Consider the following 16,110-nt stretch of genomic DNA (forward strand, 5'->3'; position numbering starts at 1 on the left):
CAGAACTCATTTCACAGACAGGCCGTGGGAACGTCCAGTCACGGGCATTCTGGGCCGGATCAGAGCCGGCGCCTCCTACAGGGGAAAGGCCCCATGCCCCATTCCCCACCCGCCTAAGCCAGTGTCTCCCCTGCCCTGGGGCCAGATCGGAGCCGGCGCCTCCTACAGGGGAAAGGCCCCATGCCCCATTCCCCACCTGCCTAAGCCAGTGTCTCCCCTGCCTTGGGGCCGGATCGGAGCTGGCGCCCCCTACAGGAGAAAGGCCCCATGCCCCATTCCCCACCCCCCTAAGCCAGTGTCTCCCCTGCCTTGGGGCCGGATCGGAGCCAGCACACCCTAGGGGAGAAAGGCCCCATGCCCCATTCCCCACCCCCCTAAGCCAGTGTCTCCCCTGCCTTGGGGCCGGATCGGAGCCGGCACCCCCTAGGGGGGGAAGGCCCCATGCCCCATTCCCTGTGCCACGGAGCTGACCTGGAGTTAAATGTGAAGCATCGCGTGAGCGGATTGGCAGAGCTCCTGTCAGGGGATCCCTAGCGGGTTTCCCCAGCTGCTGGGATCGGTTTTCTGGCGGGCTCTCTAGTCTAGTCCCTGTTACTGCCCCTCCCATCCCCGATCCTACCGGGTCATATCCCTGTAAATGCACCAGCAGCCCCATTCAGCCCAGAGCCTGGGGGGATCCCCCAGTGAGCAGGGAATAGCAGCGTGGGGCTGAAGTCCGGAGCTCCCCAGTCCCAGAAGCCAGGCGGGCCGGCCTCAGGGTCTCCGACTCAGCTGGGGCCCACCATATGCAGCCCCGCCTGACTCAGTCCCACCCCTCCCGCCTCCCTCCCCTCAGCCTGATGTTCTGGACCAACTGGAACGAGCAGCACCCCAGCATCATGCGGGCCACCCTGGGCGGGGCCAACGTCCTCATCATCATCGATCAGGACATCCGGACGCCCAACGGGCTGGCCATCGACCACAAGGCCGAGAAGATCTACTTCTCTGACGCCACGCTGGACAAGATCGAGCGCTGCGAGTACGACGGGTCCCACCGCTACGTGAGTGCGGGGGGCAGGTGTAGATCCCTGGGGCAGGGGGCCTGGGGAAAGCTGGCTGGATCCCCTGGAGATGGGCAGAGTGGAGCCTGGTTTGGCGTTATCACCATGGTGGGCGGTGATGGCACTGGCAGGGCAGATGGCCTGACCCTGGGCACAGCCTCCTGTGAAGGGTAGGACACCCCCCCCCCCCCCCAGTCCAGGGACTGTCCAGTGTTGGGGGCGGCTGCAGCCGTTGGTCCCGTCCGCCCCCGGGCTAACGGTGTGAGGCGCCCGGCAGGTGATCCTGAAATCGGAGCCGGTGCACCCCTTCGGCCTGGCTGTCTACGGCGACTACATCTTCTGGACGGACTGGGTGCGCCGGGCTGTGCAGCGGGCCAACAAGTACGTGGGCACGGACATGAAGCTGCTGCGCGTGGACATCCCCCAGCAGCCCATGGGCATCATCGCCGTGGCCAACGACACCAACAGCTGTAAGGGAACGGACCGGGAATTCCTGCCTGGAGCCCCCGCTGCCCCTCCCGCCTGCCCCGCCCCGTCCCCTGTGCGGGCTAGGGGTGGGAATTTACCCCATAGAGACCTCCCTGGTCTGTCCCAGTCCCTCCCCAGCTCTCCCGTCCCCTGTGCGGGCTAGGGGTGGGGATTTACCCCATAGAGACCTCCCCAGTCTGTCCCGGTCCCTCCCCAGCTCTCCCGTCCCCTGTGCAGGCTAGGGGTGGGGATTTCTCCCCTGCCGGTCCCGGTCCCTCCCCAGCTCTCCCGTCCCCTATGCGGGCTAGGGGTGGGGATTTACCCCATAGAGACCTCCCCGGTCTGTCCCGGTCCCTCCCCAGCTCTCCCGTCCCCTGTGCGGGCTAGGGGTGGGGATTTACCCCATAGAGACCCCCCCCGCCGGTCCCAGTCCCTCCCCAGCAGACTGCTGAACCCCCATTCAGCACAGGGGCCTGGCCCTGTCTCCCCTTGGCTCTGGGAACCTGCCGACCAGTCCCAGCGCCCGGGATCCTGCACCCACCCCTGCCCTAGACCGTTGGCCGGGGTCTCCGCTGGGCCTGCGTGTGACTCTGCTCTTCCCCTGCCCCCAGGCGAGCTGTCCCCCTGCAGGGTGAACAACGGGGGCTGCCAGGACCTGTGCCTGCTCACCCCCAAGGGGCACGTCAACTGCTCCTGCCGGGGTGAGCGGGTCCTGCAGGAGGATTTCACCTGCAAAGGTGAGCCCCTCCCCCCACCGGGTCACGCACCCTGCGCGGAGGGGAGCCAGAGGGCAGGGAGGAGGATAAAGGGGAGAGGGAGGAGGGATGGAGTAGGGAGAAGGAGGGGGGATGGGGAGGGGGCGGTGGACATAGGGCATGGGGAGGGCAGGGGTGCCACATGGAAGGGGGATGGGGAGGGCATGGTGCATGTGGAAGGGGGTGCACATGGACAGGGGGTGCACATGGATGGGGTGCACGTGGACGGGGGAGGGCGGCGTGGTGCATGCAGAAGGGGAATGGGGAGGGTGTGGTGCATGTGGAATATGGTGCACATGGACAGGGGGGGGCACATGGATGGGGTGGACGGGGGAGGGCGTGGTGCATGTGGAAGGGGAATGGGGAGGGCGTGGTGCACATGGAATGTGGTGCACATGAAAGGGGGATGGGGAGGGCATGGTGCACATGGAAGGGGGTGCATGTGGAAGGGGGATGCAGAGGGTGTGAACGTGGACGGGGTGCACGGGGAAGGGGAGGGTGTGGTGCACGTGGAAGGGGGATGCAGAGGGTGTGAACTTGGACAGGGCGCACGTGGACGGGGGAGGGGAGGGCGTGGTGCACGTGGAAGGGGGTGCACGTGGAAGGGGATGCAGAGGGTGTGAACGTGGATGGGGCGCACGTGGACAGGGGAGGGGAGGGCGTGGTGCACGAGGAAGTGGGTGCACATGGAAGGGGATGCAGAGGGTGTGAACGTGGACGGGGAAGGGGAGGGCGTGGTGCACGTGGAAGGGGGTGCACATGGAAGGGGATGCAGAGGGTGTGAACGTGGACGGGGCACACGTGGACGGGGGAGGGGAGGGCGTGGTACACGTAGAAGGGGGTGCACATGGAAGGGGATGCAGAGGGTGTGAACGTGGACGGGGCACACGTGGACGGGGGAGGGGAGGCCGTGGTGCACGTGGACAGAGGTTCTTCCCTACGCTCTGTCCCACCTGCAGCCCTGAACTCCACCTGCAACGTTTACGAGTTCGAGTGTGGGAACGGCGAGTGCATCGACTACAGCCGCACCTGCGACGGCTCCGCGCACTGCAAGGACAAGTCCGACGAGAAGCAGTCCTACTGCAGTGAGGGCCTCTCGCGCTCGCTCCCCCCGCCCGGCCTGGCCCAGCCCCCAGTCGGACTCCTGGCTCTGGGCTGGGCGTACGGTCTAGTGGGTAGAGCCAGGATGCCAGGGCTCTAGGAGGCAGCCTACGTTAGTGGCTGGGATGGGGGAAGTGGGAGCCGGAGCTCCCGAGTTCTGGTCCCAGCCTGGAGTATGGTCTGGCTTGACTGGGATTGTCCTGGGTTCTCTGCTGGGCAGATCACTTCGCCTCCCCGTGCCGGTTAACCGGGGCTGGGGCTTGCTGACCACACCGACGGGGGCGGCTCTATCAAGAAACAGTAGGTAACGGGCGCCGGCGCCCCCCCAGCGGGACCCCCCTTGTCTCTGAAAGCGCCGCACCGGCTAGCGCTACGAGCGACCCGCATGGCCGGGAATATTGCTCTAGGACTTCAGCGTCTGAGCCGGGCGCTTGATAGTGCGTTAGCCTAACTCTGAATGACCCTGTTCCTGTGCTCGGGGCAGAGCTGGGGGAGGCTGGGCCATCCCCTGGGGGGCCTCTGCGCCCCCCTGACGCTGCTGTAATACCCTCTGCTCGCCGTGGTCCCCCATGGGCAGAGAGGAGCCGTCACGTGCACGGTGCCCCTTTGTGCCCAACCCGCGGCCCTGGCTGGAAAGCCCCTTGGAACTGCGAATGGGGGGTGGGCAACCCCCTGAGCCCCCCAGCTCCCCTCTCTGCTCCTCCCCCGCAGGCAGCCGCAAGTGTAAGAAGGGCTTTCTGCACTGCATGAACGGGCGCTGCCTGGCCAACGCCTTCTGGTGCAACGGCATGGACGACTGTGGGGACAACTCGGACGAAGTGCCCTGCAACAGTAAGCGATTCCCCTCCCATTCCTGGTGCTTGCATGCCGCAGGCGGCTCCGGCACCGGGTGGGCCTGGTGCTGTCCCAGCCTGCTGCGTGACGGAGGCAGGGCTGGAGGGCAGCGGTGGGGGGGTCAGACTCCCAGCTCAACCCCCCAGACCCGGCCTCGGCGGTGGTCTCTGCGCAGCAGGGCAAATGGGAGCGGCTGGACCTTCCTCTGTCCGCCTTGGCTTCTCCCGCCGTGGCCAGGAATCCCGACCCATCTCCAGCGGTCGGGGAGATTCTCTCCGCAGATACTCGAGTGAGATGTGGGTATTTCAAATGGTGGGGGGTGCTGGAGCCATGTAACGTACCTGGAAAGAGAGAGTCCCTTCGCCCCGAGGCAGTTTGCAGCGTACCTGGCGGCTTTGGGCTCTTTGTACATTTTGTAAGTAGAGGAGAGTTCAAATAACCCCTTGCCAAGGCTGCCTGGGCAGCTGTGTGTGCAGAGCGTGGGCATGTTTGCATGTGGGAGACACACATACACGAGCGCTGGCGTGTTTGCATGTGGGAGACACACATACACGAGCGCTGGCGTGTTTGCATGTGGGAGACACACATACACGAGCGCTGGCGTGTTTGCATGTGGGAGACACACATACACGAGCGTAGGCGTGTTTGCATGTGGGAGACACACATACACGAGCGCTGGCGTGTTTGCATGTGGGAGACACACATACACGAGCGCTGGCGTGTTTGCATGTGGGGGTTACACACATGAGTGCGGGTGTGTTTACATGTGGGACACACATGTACATACACCAGCACCGGTGTGTTTGCATGTAGGGGACACACATGTACACACACACACGAGCATGAGGGTGTTTGCATGTGGGGGACGCACGTACACACACGAGCGGGGGCGGGTTTGCATGTGACACACACACATTTTGCCCAGAGGATTTTTGCATCAGTCCCAAACTCCCCCAATGTAAAGAGGAACAGCGCCCGACCCCCGCTGGGCGCAGAGCACTAGTGAACTCGGAGGAGGAGGCACCAACTCACGTGTATTCCTGCTGGGCGGGCCAGGCCGTGCCGCCGACACCCGAGAACTGCTGTTTTCGGCATGGCTGACACTGTGGCAGGAGGAACGTGGCGTGTGCCCAGATCTGTGTGTCCCCTGTGCCGGTCCTGCACACCGGGGAGAGGGCCCCGTGCCATCCTCATGGGGGCAGCACCCGGCTGGGTGCCAACGCTGAGCTGTCTGGTGCTTTAGGAGCATCTGAGAACCAGGCAGCCTCTTGCCCAGCCCTGCTCACGATTCCAGTGCATGAGGGGCCAGGTTCCCGGTGCCTCCTTTCGCTTGTCAGGCAGGGGCCCGGCAGCAGGGGTCTGAGTGTGGACTCTCCTCCGGAGAGGAGCGGCGTGGGGGGCCGGGATAAACACAGGCAGGTCACTCCCAAAGTGTCCTGTCAGGCTGTGGGGGCACAAACCCCGCTCCCAGAAGGACCAGGGTCCTGCAGGGAGAGCTGAGAACTCTGCCACTGAGCATTAGCATGGGCAGCGTGCGCCCCATTGCAGTGAGCGTGAGGGGGGGTGTGCGCCCCATTGCAGTGAGCGCGAGCGCGGGAGTATGCCCCATTGCAGTGAGCGCGGGGGAGGGGTGTACACCCCATTGCAGTGAGCACCGAGGGGTGTGTGCGTGCGCCCCATTGCAGTGAGCACCGAGGGGTGTGTGCGCCCCATTGCAGTGAGCGTGAGGAGGGGTGTGCGCCCCATTGCAGTGAGCGCGAGCGCGGGAGTATGCCCCATTGCAGTGAGCGCGGGGGAGGGGTGTACACCCCATTGCAGTGAGCACTGAGGGGTGTGTGCGTGCGCCCCATTGCAGTAAGCACCGAGGGGTGTGTGCGCCCCATTGCAGTGAGCGTGAGGGGCGGTGTACGCCCCATTGCAGTGAGCGTGAGGTACGTGTGTGTGCCCCATTACATTGAGCGTGAGGTACGTGTGTGTGCCCCACTGCAGTGAGGATGAGGGCGTGTGTGTACGCCCCATTACATTGAGCGCGAGGGGCTGCCCGCCGAGCCCCCCCGTAGCTCCGGTCTGCCCCCCTCGTTGCAGAGACCAGGTGCGCGACGACGGAGTTCCGGTGCCGGGACGGGAGCTGCATTGGGAACTCGAGCCGCTGTAACCAGTTCATCGACTGCGAGGACGCGTCGGACGAGATGAACTGCAGTGAGTGCCAGCGCTGCGCGGGGGGGACCTCCCCTAGCCCCCCCCCACGGCCCCCACCCCCAGGCCCTTTTGCCCGCCTGTACCCTGCCGTGAGCCAGTTCTTCGGGAGTGGGACTCGCCCGCGCTCCCCTCCCGACTGAGGCCGAGCCAGGTTATTGTGTCCTGGGAACAGGCCCGGCCGCCCTGTCACTTCCAGGCCGCCCTGCACAGCCCCTGACGTGCCGCCTCCCGACAGCTCGTCAGAAGCACTTAGTGAGGTGCAGCGAAATGTTGGGCGCGGGAGACGGGCAGAATGGATCGGCCTGGCACCTGCAGCCGGCGTTGGGCGGGCAGGGCTGGTAGCAGGGGGGCACCAGGGCAGCAAGGGATCTTCTCCCCTGGCAGTGACAGAGGAGAGCTATGATGGGGGAGGGAGGACAAGTGTGTGTGTAACTGATTGTGTGCACGGTGTGTGTGTGTGTGCACTGTGTGTGTGCACAGCATGTGTGCCCGTGCATGTACTGTGCGTGCACAGCGTGTGTACTCGGTTCTCAGCGGTTCCCCCAGTGGCTCTCTGATGTCTGGGCCAGAGCATTGGTCTCCCCTTTCGGGGGTTGTTCGGGCGGCGGCTGCTCCCCGAGCCCTGCTCAGCTGCCAGCCAGTGTTGTGAGGGTGCAGAGGATGGAGGGGACTCCCCTGCCGGGCAGAACACGGGGCGGGTGGCGGCTGGGAGCTGTCCCCTGCCCGCGTGCCGAGGGCAGTATCCACTCCGGGCTTTCCCGTAGGCGCCACCGACTGCAGCAGCTACTTCAAGCTGGGGGTGAAAGGCCTGACGTTCCAGAAGTGCGAGCACACATCGCTGTGCTACGCCCCGTCCTGGGTGTGCGACGGAGCCAACGACTGCGGGGACTACTCGGACGAGCAGAACTGCCCGGGTGAGAGTGGGGCTGGCCGGTGACGGGATGGGGCTGGGGATCTCGGTAGCCAGGCTCCGGCAGTACCCTGCCCTGGCATGCCAGCAGGGGCTGCTGGTCACTAGCTGTGTGTGGGGGGGGCGGCTGTGTGGGATTAGGGCGGGGGGGTAGGAAATGGCGCACGGCTGTGCTGAGAGCAAACGATCACACACAGGGACGGGGAAAGGCGTCCCTGCCTGGGGAGTTAGTGACTGTCCAGCCCCAGGGGACGGGTGGGGGAGGCACAGGGCTGGGATCAGGGAGCCATACCCTGCTCTGACAAACGCTGCCCGGCTCACCTTGGGTACGTCCCCGCATCTCTGGGCCTCAGTTTAGTCTGTCTCTCGGAGGGAGTCCGGGCAGCATCCCAGGGCCCCCATCTTGCAGCGCTCTGGGGCCCCCGTTCCGGTCAGGGTCCGGCCAGCACAACGGGGCCCGTCTCAGCTGGGGTCTGGGCACTACCGTAAACCCCAGTCATGGAAGAGAATGTGAGAGGGGAGTTTCTCTGGGTGCCCCCCGTTGACCCCACTCTGCGCCGGCTGATGGAGCTCTGTGCCAGGGTCGGTCTTGCCCTGTCGGTCTGCAGAGCCGAGCCCAGGGTTCGCTGTGCGGTGTAGCCAGGCTCGGCCGGTGTCACCGAACGAACCATGGTGCCTTTCCCGCCCGCACCCCAGGAGTGAGGAAACCCAAGTGCCCGGCCAATTACTTCGCCTGCCCGAGCGGGAGGTGCATCCCCATGACCTGGACGTGCGATAAGGAGGACGACTGTGAGAACGGCGAAGACGAGACGCACTGCAGTAAGCGCATGGGGCGGGGAGCATGGGATTGTGGGAGGAAGAGCATGGAGGGGACAGACTGCAGTGAGCGCTCCCCCCCGGTCGTGTTATTCCCAGTTTCTATGACGTGAGTGAGGTTTTAAATCTCTCACGTCTGTCTCCCAGGGGCCAGGGATCACCCACTCTCCCCTCCCAGGGGCTGGACGCTCTGGCCCATGTCACTTCGCGCAGACCAGCCCCTCGACTTTTCCCTTCTCTAAAGAACAAAGATCCAATTTCCTAGCCTTGGCTTTACGGTGCCGCCAGCGCAGGGGCCCCTTGCACGTTTGCACACACGATCTCGTGCGACAGCTTTACGCTTGTTTCGGGGCCGGCGTGAGTTGAGTGCTGGGATGGTGACCCTGACAACCCTTGAGTCGTCAGCCAGCTGAACAGAATGATCAGGGTGGTGTTAGATACCAGTCTGGGTTAGGGTCCTGCTGGCCTTCAACTCGGGGGGTTGCTGAAACCCCAGTTTTGATCACTTAGAAGCTATCAATGTGGAACTTCCACATCCAGCGCACACCGTCCCCGTGACCCTACTGTTCCCACCCCATGAGATCTAGGCTCGGCCTAGCGTAGAGCCGGTGGTATCACCCGCTCAGCCCCATGGCCCGAGCCCCAGCAACAGCAGCATTTGCCCGGCCGAGCGTCCTGTCCCCCTTGTTCCCTTCCCCGAGCTCCTGACGCCGCCCTGACCGCGTCTCCCTCCCCTCCCAGATAAATTCTGCTACCCCGTGCAGTTCGAATGCAACAACCACCGCTGCATCTCCAAGCTGTGGGTGTGCGATGGGGCGGATGACTGCGGGGATGGCTCCGACGAAGACAGCCGCTGCCGTAAGCCCGTCTCCCCTGCCAGGCGGGGGGAGACCCAGAGAGAGGAAGGGGGCCTGGCAGAAGGGGGCCAGGGGTGTCTCTTTAAAATGCAAAGCCAGGGAGCCGTACCTTACCCTTGGGGGAGTGGGGACTAGTGGTTAGAGCAGGAGGGTGGTCTGAACTCCTGGGTTCTGTTCCCAGCTCGGGGAGAGGAGTGGGGTCTAGTGGTTAGAGCTGGGGAGCTGGGAGCCAGGACTCCTGCGTTCTATTGCCGAATCCGAGAGGTGAGTCTAGTGGTGAGAGCAGCAGAGTGGGGACTCCTGGGTTCTGCCACTGATTTGCCAAGTGACTGCCTGGTGCCTCAGTTTCTCTCTTTGCAAACTGAGGGGGGGTGGCTCCGCCTGTCCGTGAGGGGGGTGACTCAATCGCTGGGTTTCCAGTTGTTCTGAGACCCTCCACCAGAGGGGGCAGGGATGTGCTACCTATTTCTGTGGTGGGGCGAGGGAGTGACTGCCGGCAGGTCCCCCGGTGTGGGGATGGATTCACGCTCAGGCAGGGTCCTGACCCCACCTGCCGGGACCTCTCGGGGCATACGGGGGTGAGGTGCCCAGGCCCCTCACTGCGCTGGACGCAGCCTCCGTGGGGGAGCCCTCCCAGCACCCCCCACCCTGCCTCTCTCTCTCTCAATACCGGCCCCACAAGCCCTGCTCACCCCTCTGTTCCCTGCAGGACTGACCACCTGCAGCTCGGGGTCCTTCCAGTGCCCGGGCACGTATGTGTGCGTGCCAGAGCGCTGGCTCTGCGACGGAGACAAGGACTGTGCTGACGGCTCTGACGAGTCCTTAGCCGCTGGCTGCTGTGAGTCACCGTGTGGCTGCGCTCGGTTTGAGGGGTGGGGAAGGGAGCAGCCTATGGGCCGGGGAGCCCCTGAACCGGGGAGGCAGCAAGCCGGGGAGCCCCTAAGCCAGGGAGCAATTGACTCCGGTGCTATCACCCAGAGGCTGCAGCGGACCGGACAGTGCTGCTCGGGAGTCAGGCTGCCTTGATTCTAGTCCCGTATGACCTTGGGCCCCCCAGCCCGGTGCCTCAGTTTCCCCCTCTACACGGGGGCAGATGACGTTGCTCCGAAAGGGGGGAAGGGGTTGTGAAGCAGAGCTGGCTAGTTTGCCCCGTGCCTGCCAGCCTGGGCCCCTGTGTGAGGGCTGGGGACAGTTGCGGGGGGCCTGGCCTCGGGGCGCTGACAAGCGGCTCCTCGTTCCAGTGTACAACAACACGTGTGACGAGCGGGAGTTCATGTGCGCCAACCACCAGTGCATCCCCAAGCACTTCGTCTGCGACCACGACGACGACTGTGGCGACGGCTCCGACGAGTCCCCGGAGTGCGGTGGGTGTCGGCGTGGAACGGGGCGGGGAGCTGGGGCTGCCTCCACCCCGAGCCCCGGCTCCGTGGCTCCCGGCTCTGAGCGAGACACGCGGGGGGGGGCGGGGGAGCCCCAGTTCCCACTGAGTTTATCAGAGTGGCAGGTGAGGCTGCGTGAGCTGCCAGCCCCTGCAGAAAAGGCCCCGCCCGGGCGCCGGGGGGAGGCGAAGTGCCAGCTTTCTCTAATCCTGTCCGTGCCGTGCCCAAGCCCGTGATGATGCACTGCTCCCCGTGCGCCCGCTCTGAGGACAGGGCCTGGCGCTGGGGGCAGCTGGCCTGACCACGTTCCCTCTCTCCGCAGAGTACCCGACCTGCGGCCCCCACGAGTTCCGGTGCGCCAACGGCCGCTGTCTCAGCAACAGCCAGTGGCAGTGCGACGGGGAATTTGACTGCCACGACCACTCGGACGAGGCGCCCAAGAACCCGCGCTGCACCAGCTCCGGTAGGTGCCCCGGGACGGGCCCTGGGCTCCGGGGACTGTATTCTGAGCCGTTGCCATCGTTTCCTGCCCCTTCCCTCACGTCCAGCCCAGTGGGGTCTCCCGTGCTCTGGCCCTGGACTCGGTCCCTTTCTCCCCTGGCCAGCGCGCCCAGCCCTGGGCGTGGCCCTGGCTGGTGCACGGGGAGGGCTGTCGATGGGGTTCCCCGAGCCCGGCGCCTGCAGTGACCCCCCCCTCCCACCGTCGTTCCAGAGAGCAGGTGCAACGACTCGTTCTTCCTGTGCAAGAACGGCCGGTGCGTGCCCGAGGCCCTGCTCTGCGACAACAACGATGACTGCGCCGACGGCTCCGACGAGCTGAACTGCTTCCTCAACGAGTGTCTCAACAAGAAGCTGAGCGGCTGCTCCCAGGAGTGCGAGGACCTCAAGATTGGCTATAAGGTTGGGTCACTGGGGGGCGGGCCCAACCTGCGCCGGGGTGGGGGCTGGGGTACAGCAGGGCCGATGAACCAGAGGAGCTGACGAGCGAGCCCGGCTCCTGGCAGCTCCGAGCGGCTGTTCCCCCATTTGTGTGTGCGCACGCCCGGTGTTTGGGGAGGGGAGTGTGCCTTCACTATTTGTGCAGACGGGTGCCCAGGCACTGCTTGTGTGCACTGTGCGTGCCCGCCTGCTAGTTTTGCATACCTTGGCTGTGTATTTATGCGTGTGCACGTGCGGTGATTGTGTGCGCTCACGCCATTTGGGCACATCCAGGTGTATGCCCTGTTTGTGCCCTCGGGTGTGCACGGTCGGTGCACACACCCATGCCCCTCCGTGCTGCAGGGATGCTCCTAACTGCCTCCCGCTGCCTCCTGCAGTGTAGATGCCGGCCTGGGTACAGGCTGAAAGACGACGGGAAAACCTGCATCGACATTGACGAGTGCACCACCACCTACCCCTGCAGCCAGAAATGCATCAACACGCTGGGCAGCTTCAAGTGCCTGTGCACAGAGGGCTACAAACTCAGGCCCGACCACCCGACCAGCTGCAAAGCCGTCTCAGGTGAGAGCAGCTCCGGGGCACCTTTGCCGAGGGGCTTTGCCTGCCGGGGGTTCAGGCGGAAACCTCTAGGTTTGCGGAGGATCCTGCCGTGTCCGAGGGGTTGGTATCTCTGCACCAAGTAGCTCAAGGAGAGCGCCCGTCAGGTCTGGACTGGCAGGCTGCAGGCCGGGCAATCGGGGTTGCTTTGCCGTGTGCCCTCGCTGGGCCGAGCCAGCATCACGCCAGGGAATCCGGTTCCCCTGGCAGTTTTGCTGGGTGGTTTCTGGCTGACGATGGTTGGGCGGGCTGGAGAAGTCCAGGTTTGGCCTGCCGCAGCGCAGACCAAGTGCCTTTGGCCGGCTCCGTTCGGAGGGTTGGTGGCTGGGGGAGGCAGTTGCCACCAGCTGCAGGGCCCATGCAAAGCTGAGGACAGCATCGGAGTGTCTCTGTGCCTGGGGACGGGGGGATCTGACGCGTCTTTCCCCTGCAGACGAAGAGCCCTTCCTCATCTTCGCCAACCGCTACTACCTGAGGAAACTCAACCTGGACGGCTCCAACTACACGCTGCTCAAACAGGTGCTGCCGGGGGGGGCGTCTGCGCCATCTCCACTGGGCAGCAGCTCCGGCGTGGGCTTGAACTGGGCTGCTCCGGGTGGGGGTAGGGTGTCCCCACTGGCTCCTGGGGTGGAAGCGGTGTCACCTGGGGGGGATTGCACCCCTCCTCCCCCGTCAGGTTTGGGGCTCAGGGAAAAGGCCCCCCTGGTTTAAGGGCTGCTCCTTGGAAGCCACCAGGGGCCTCCCTGATTGACACGAGCTGAGGCGATTTGGGCACCAGGAGGCCCCAGCCCAACCCGCAGCTGTGCAGGCTGGGTGGGGGATGTACCCTCCTTCCGCCTCCGCTTTGCCCCCGTGCCCCAGACGTGCCCGCTGCTCAGGGGAGGGGGAGGGGCTCCATCTTGCTTCCTGCCGTGAGCGCTAACGCCAGCCCAGGAGCTCCTTGGTAGCTGGCTGCAAATATGGTAGGCCCTATGCAAACAGTAGGACTGTGCTGATTAGATCTCAGCTGGAGTATTGTGTCCAGTTCTGAGCGCCACGTTTCAGGGAGGATGTGGAGAAAGTCCAGAGGAGAGCAACACAAATGATGAAAGGTCTAGAAAACATGACCTAGGAGGGAAGATTGAAAACCTGGGTTTGTTTAGTCTGGAGAAGAGAAGACTGAGAGGGGGACGTAACAGTTTTCAAGTACATAAAAGGTTACAAGGAGGAGGGAGAAGAATTGTTTTTCTTAATCTCTGAGGACAGGAGAAGAAGCAATGGGCTTAAACTGCAGCAAGGGAGGCTTAGGTTGGACATTAGGAAAAACTTCCTAACTGTCAGAGTGGCTAAGCACTGGAATAAATTGCCGAGGGAGGTGGTGGAATCTCCATCCATTGGAGATTTTTAAGAGCAGGTTGGACAAACACCTGTCAGGGATGGTCTAGATAATACTTAGTCCTGCCATGAGTGCAGGGGACCGGACGAGATGACCTCTCAAGGTCCCTTCCAGTCCTGTGATTCTATAATTCTAATAGCTCCTTGGTCGCTGGTTGCATCTATGGTAGGTCCTACGTAAACATTGGCTGTCGTTGTTTTAAACCTCTTGAGTACGGAGGCTTGGAATCATGGGTGGGGAGGGGCAGGAGGTGGCTCAGTTTTTAAGGAAGGCCCAGTTAAAAAGCAACTGTGGCAGTGCCCCCCTTGCCACCCCCGCTGGCCAGCGAGGTGGCATGAGCGCGAGGCCTAATGCATCTTCCTCTGGGCTGCGCTGGCTCCAGGGGTTGAACAACGCCGTGGCTCTGGACTTCGACTACAGGGAGCAGATGATCTACTGGACGGACGTCACCACGCAGGGCAGCATGATCCGCCGCATGCACATTAACGGGAGCAACGTCCAGGTGGGCGCTGGGTGCCAGGGGGTGCCCTCTTTGGGGGACCCAGCGGGGAGGGGTCGCTGGGTGGGTGGGGGGGCTCGCCTTCCCGGGGGAATGGGATGGGGCTGCCAGGCAGGGCCATGCATACCCAGGACGGGGCAGGGTCTCTGGGTGGGGCCCATGTCCCTGGGGAATGGGGCTGGGTCCCAGGGCAGACCCACAGTCCTGGGAGGCGGAGGGGGGACAGGGCAGGGTCTCTGGGCAGAAGCAGGGCGGGGTCCTCTCTGAACAGGCCCTGACTTGTCCCGTTCTCCCGGCAGGTCCTTCACCGCACCGGTCTCAGCAACCCCGACGGGCTGGCCGTGGACTGGGTGGGCGGGAACCTGTACTGGTGCGACAAGGGCAGGGACACCATCGAGGTGTCGAAGCTGAACGGGGCCTATCGCACGGTGCTGGTGAACTCGGGGCTGCGGGAGCCGCGGGCGCTGGTGGTGGATGTGCAGAACGGGTGAGGGGGCACGGCCGGGTCTCACCTTTCCCTTGTTCCCAGATGCAGGACTCTCTGAGCTCCTTTCCGTGGGCTGGCGCATCAGCTCCTGCCCACGGCACCCCCCAGAATTTCTGTTCTGAGCGGGGTGCCTGGAGTCAGGACTCCGGGGTTCTGTTCCCACTCCCAGCTCTGCCTCTTACACGCTGGGAAACCTCCCTGCCACTTGGTGACTCGGTTTCCCCTCTTGTACGGGGACAGAAGGACGCCGTAGCAGGGCTGCTGGTGCCGTTTCGGTTGACTCAGCCTCTCCCGTTGCTGTTCCCTTTGTGCTCCAGTTACCTGTACTGGACGGACTGGGGTGACCACTCCCTGATCGGCAAGATCGGCATGGACGGCACCAACCGGAGCGTCATCGTAGACACCAAGATCACCTGGCCCAACGGCCTCACCCTGGACTACATCAATGGCCGGATTTACTGGGCAGATGCCCGGGAGGACTACATTGAGTTTGCCAGTCTGGACGGCTCCAACCGGCACATCGGTGAGGCCGGCCGGGAGCTGCAGCTTTCGGCCAAACACAAATGGTTTTAGCATGGGACTGGGAGCCAGGACTCCTGGGTTCTGATCCCAGCTCTGCTGCCGACTCCATCTGTGCCCTTGGGCAAATGACCTCCCTGTTGTTTCTTGCCTCAGTTTCCCTATTTGGGAACTGGGGATGAGCTGTACCTGCTGTGGGATTCACAGAGAGCCACGCTGCTGTCGCGCAAGGCAGGTGATAGTCCCCTGCTTTTTAGGAGTGCAGAGGGATAATTAACGCTGGTGTATCCAAGCTCACATATTAATATTAAAGTCTTCTTAAAATCACATCCCCTACCCACTTCCAGTCCCCGGCTCGAGTGGCCTGGCAGCTCGCAGGTTTGGGGGCTTGAATCCCGGGCTCTGCCGGTTTTGCCAAGGGGCCATGTCCTGTAGGTGACTCAGCAGCAGGTGATTGCAGTGTCTGGCCTGTAGAGGGCGCCACATGCACACCTAGTGACGCACGGCCACCGTGCTCCGTCCTGCACGACTGGGGGGGTCCTTGCTGCGTCCTTGCCTGGCCTGAGCTGCCCCCTCTCCCTGCAGTGCTGAGCCAGGACATCCCGCACATCTTTGCGCTCACCCTCTTTGAGGACTACATCTACTGGACCGACTGGGAGACCAAGTCCATCAACCGAGCCCACAAGACCACCGGGGCCAACAAGTCCATGCTGATCAGCACGCTGCACCGGCCCATGGACATCCACATCTACCATGCCTACCGCCAGCCGGACGGTGAGTGGGAGGGAGCCCCGGGCGGGGGGCCGTCACCAGGAGCTGGGTCAGCAAGGGCGGGGACCAAGGCACGAGGCTCCCTGATTTCACACCATCTCCCTGGGGATTCTGAGGTGGGGTGGGAGCCCCGGGGGGACCAAGGCACAAGGCTCCCTGATTTCACACTAGCTCCCTGGGGGTTCTGAGGGGGGGTGGGAGCCCTGGGGGGACCAAGGCACGAGGCTCCCTGATTTCACACCATCTCCCTGGGGGTTCTGAGGGGGTGTGGGAGCCCCGGGGGGACCAAGGCACGAGGCTCCCTGATTTCACACTAGCTCCCTGGGGGTTCTGAGGGGGGGTGGGAGCCCCGGGGGGACCAAGGCACGAGGTTCCCTGATTTCACACTAGCTCCCTGGGGGTTCTGAGGGGGGGGCGGGGGCCCAGCTGGCACAGTGGGGGTGAGTGCCCCAGGCTTTGGCATCTGGATCCCGCCAGCAGCTCTAGTTAGAGAGGCGTCCTCATGCCCAGCTGCCCAAATGGGGGATGGCCGCTTGGGAAATGAGTCGCCAGGTCTCCGTCTAG

At 64.0% G+C, this 16,110-nt stretch overlaps 1 protein-coding gene across 1 annotated transcript in view; it reads left to right on the forward strand.

The window, feature by feature from the left end:
• LRP1 (LDL receptor related protein 1) overlaps positions 1–16,110 on the forward strand; it is a 176,487-nt gene that overhangs the window by 140,301 nt on the left and 20,076 nt on the right. The window contains exons 43-61 of the mRNA XM_054013207.1: positions 836–1,040; positions 1,318–1,510; positions 2,120–2,245; positions 3,223–3,348; positions 4,076–4,195; positions 6,284–6,397; positions 7,162–7,311; positions 8,004–8,126; positions 8,865–8,981; positions 9,690–9,818; positions 10,222–10,344; positions 10,682–10,822; positions 11,072–11,259; positions 11,676–11,859; positions 12,329–12,414; positions 13,653–13,772; positions 14,069–14,256; positions 14,574–14,779; positions 15,361–15,549. Coding sequence (XP_053869182.1) covers positions 836–1,040; positions 1,318–1,510; positions 2,120–2,245; positions 3,223–3,348; positions 4,076–4,195; positions 6,284–6,397; positions 7,162–7,311; positions 8,004–8,126; positions 8,865–8,981; positions 9,690–9,818; positions 10,222–10,344; positions 10,682–10,822; positions 11,072–11,259; positions 11,676–11,859; positions 12,329–12,414; positions 13,653–13,772; positions 14,069–14,256; positions 14,574–14,779; positions 15,361–15,549 — 2,828 coding nt within the window. The remainder of the gene's footprint in view (positions 1–835; positions 1,041–1,317; positions 1,511–2,119; positions 2,246–3,222; positions 3,349–4,075; positions 4,196–6,283; positions 6,398–7,161; positions 7,312–8,003; positions 8,127–8,864; positions 8,982–9,689; positions 9,819–10,221; positions 10,345–10,681; positions 10,823–11,071; positions 11,260–11,675; positions 11,860–12,328; positions 12,415–13,652; positions 13,773–14,068; positions 14,257–14,573; positions 14,780–15,360; positions 15,550–16,110) is intronic.

Source organism: Malaclemys terrapin, chromosome 23 (genome assembly GCF_027887155.1).
Source record: "Malaclemys terrapin pileata isolate rMalTer1 chromosome 23, rMalTer1.hap1, whole genome shotgun sequence".
Taxonomy (NCBI): Eukaryota; Metazoa; Chordata; order Testudines; family Emydidae; genus Malaclemys; species Malaclemys terrapin.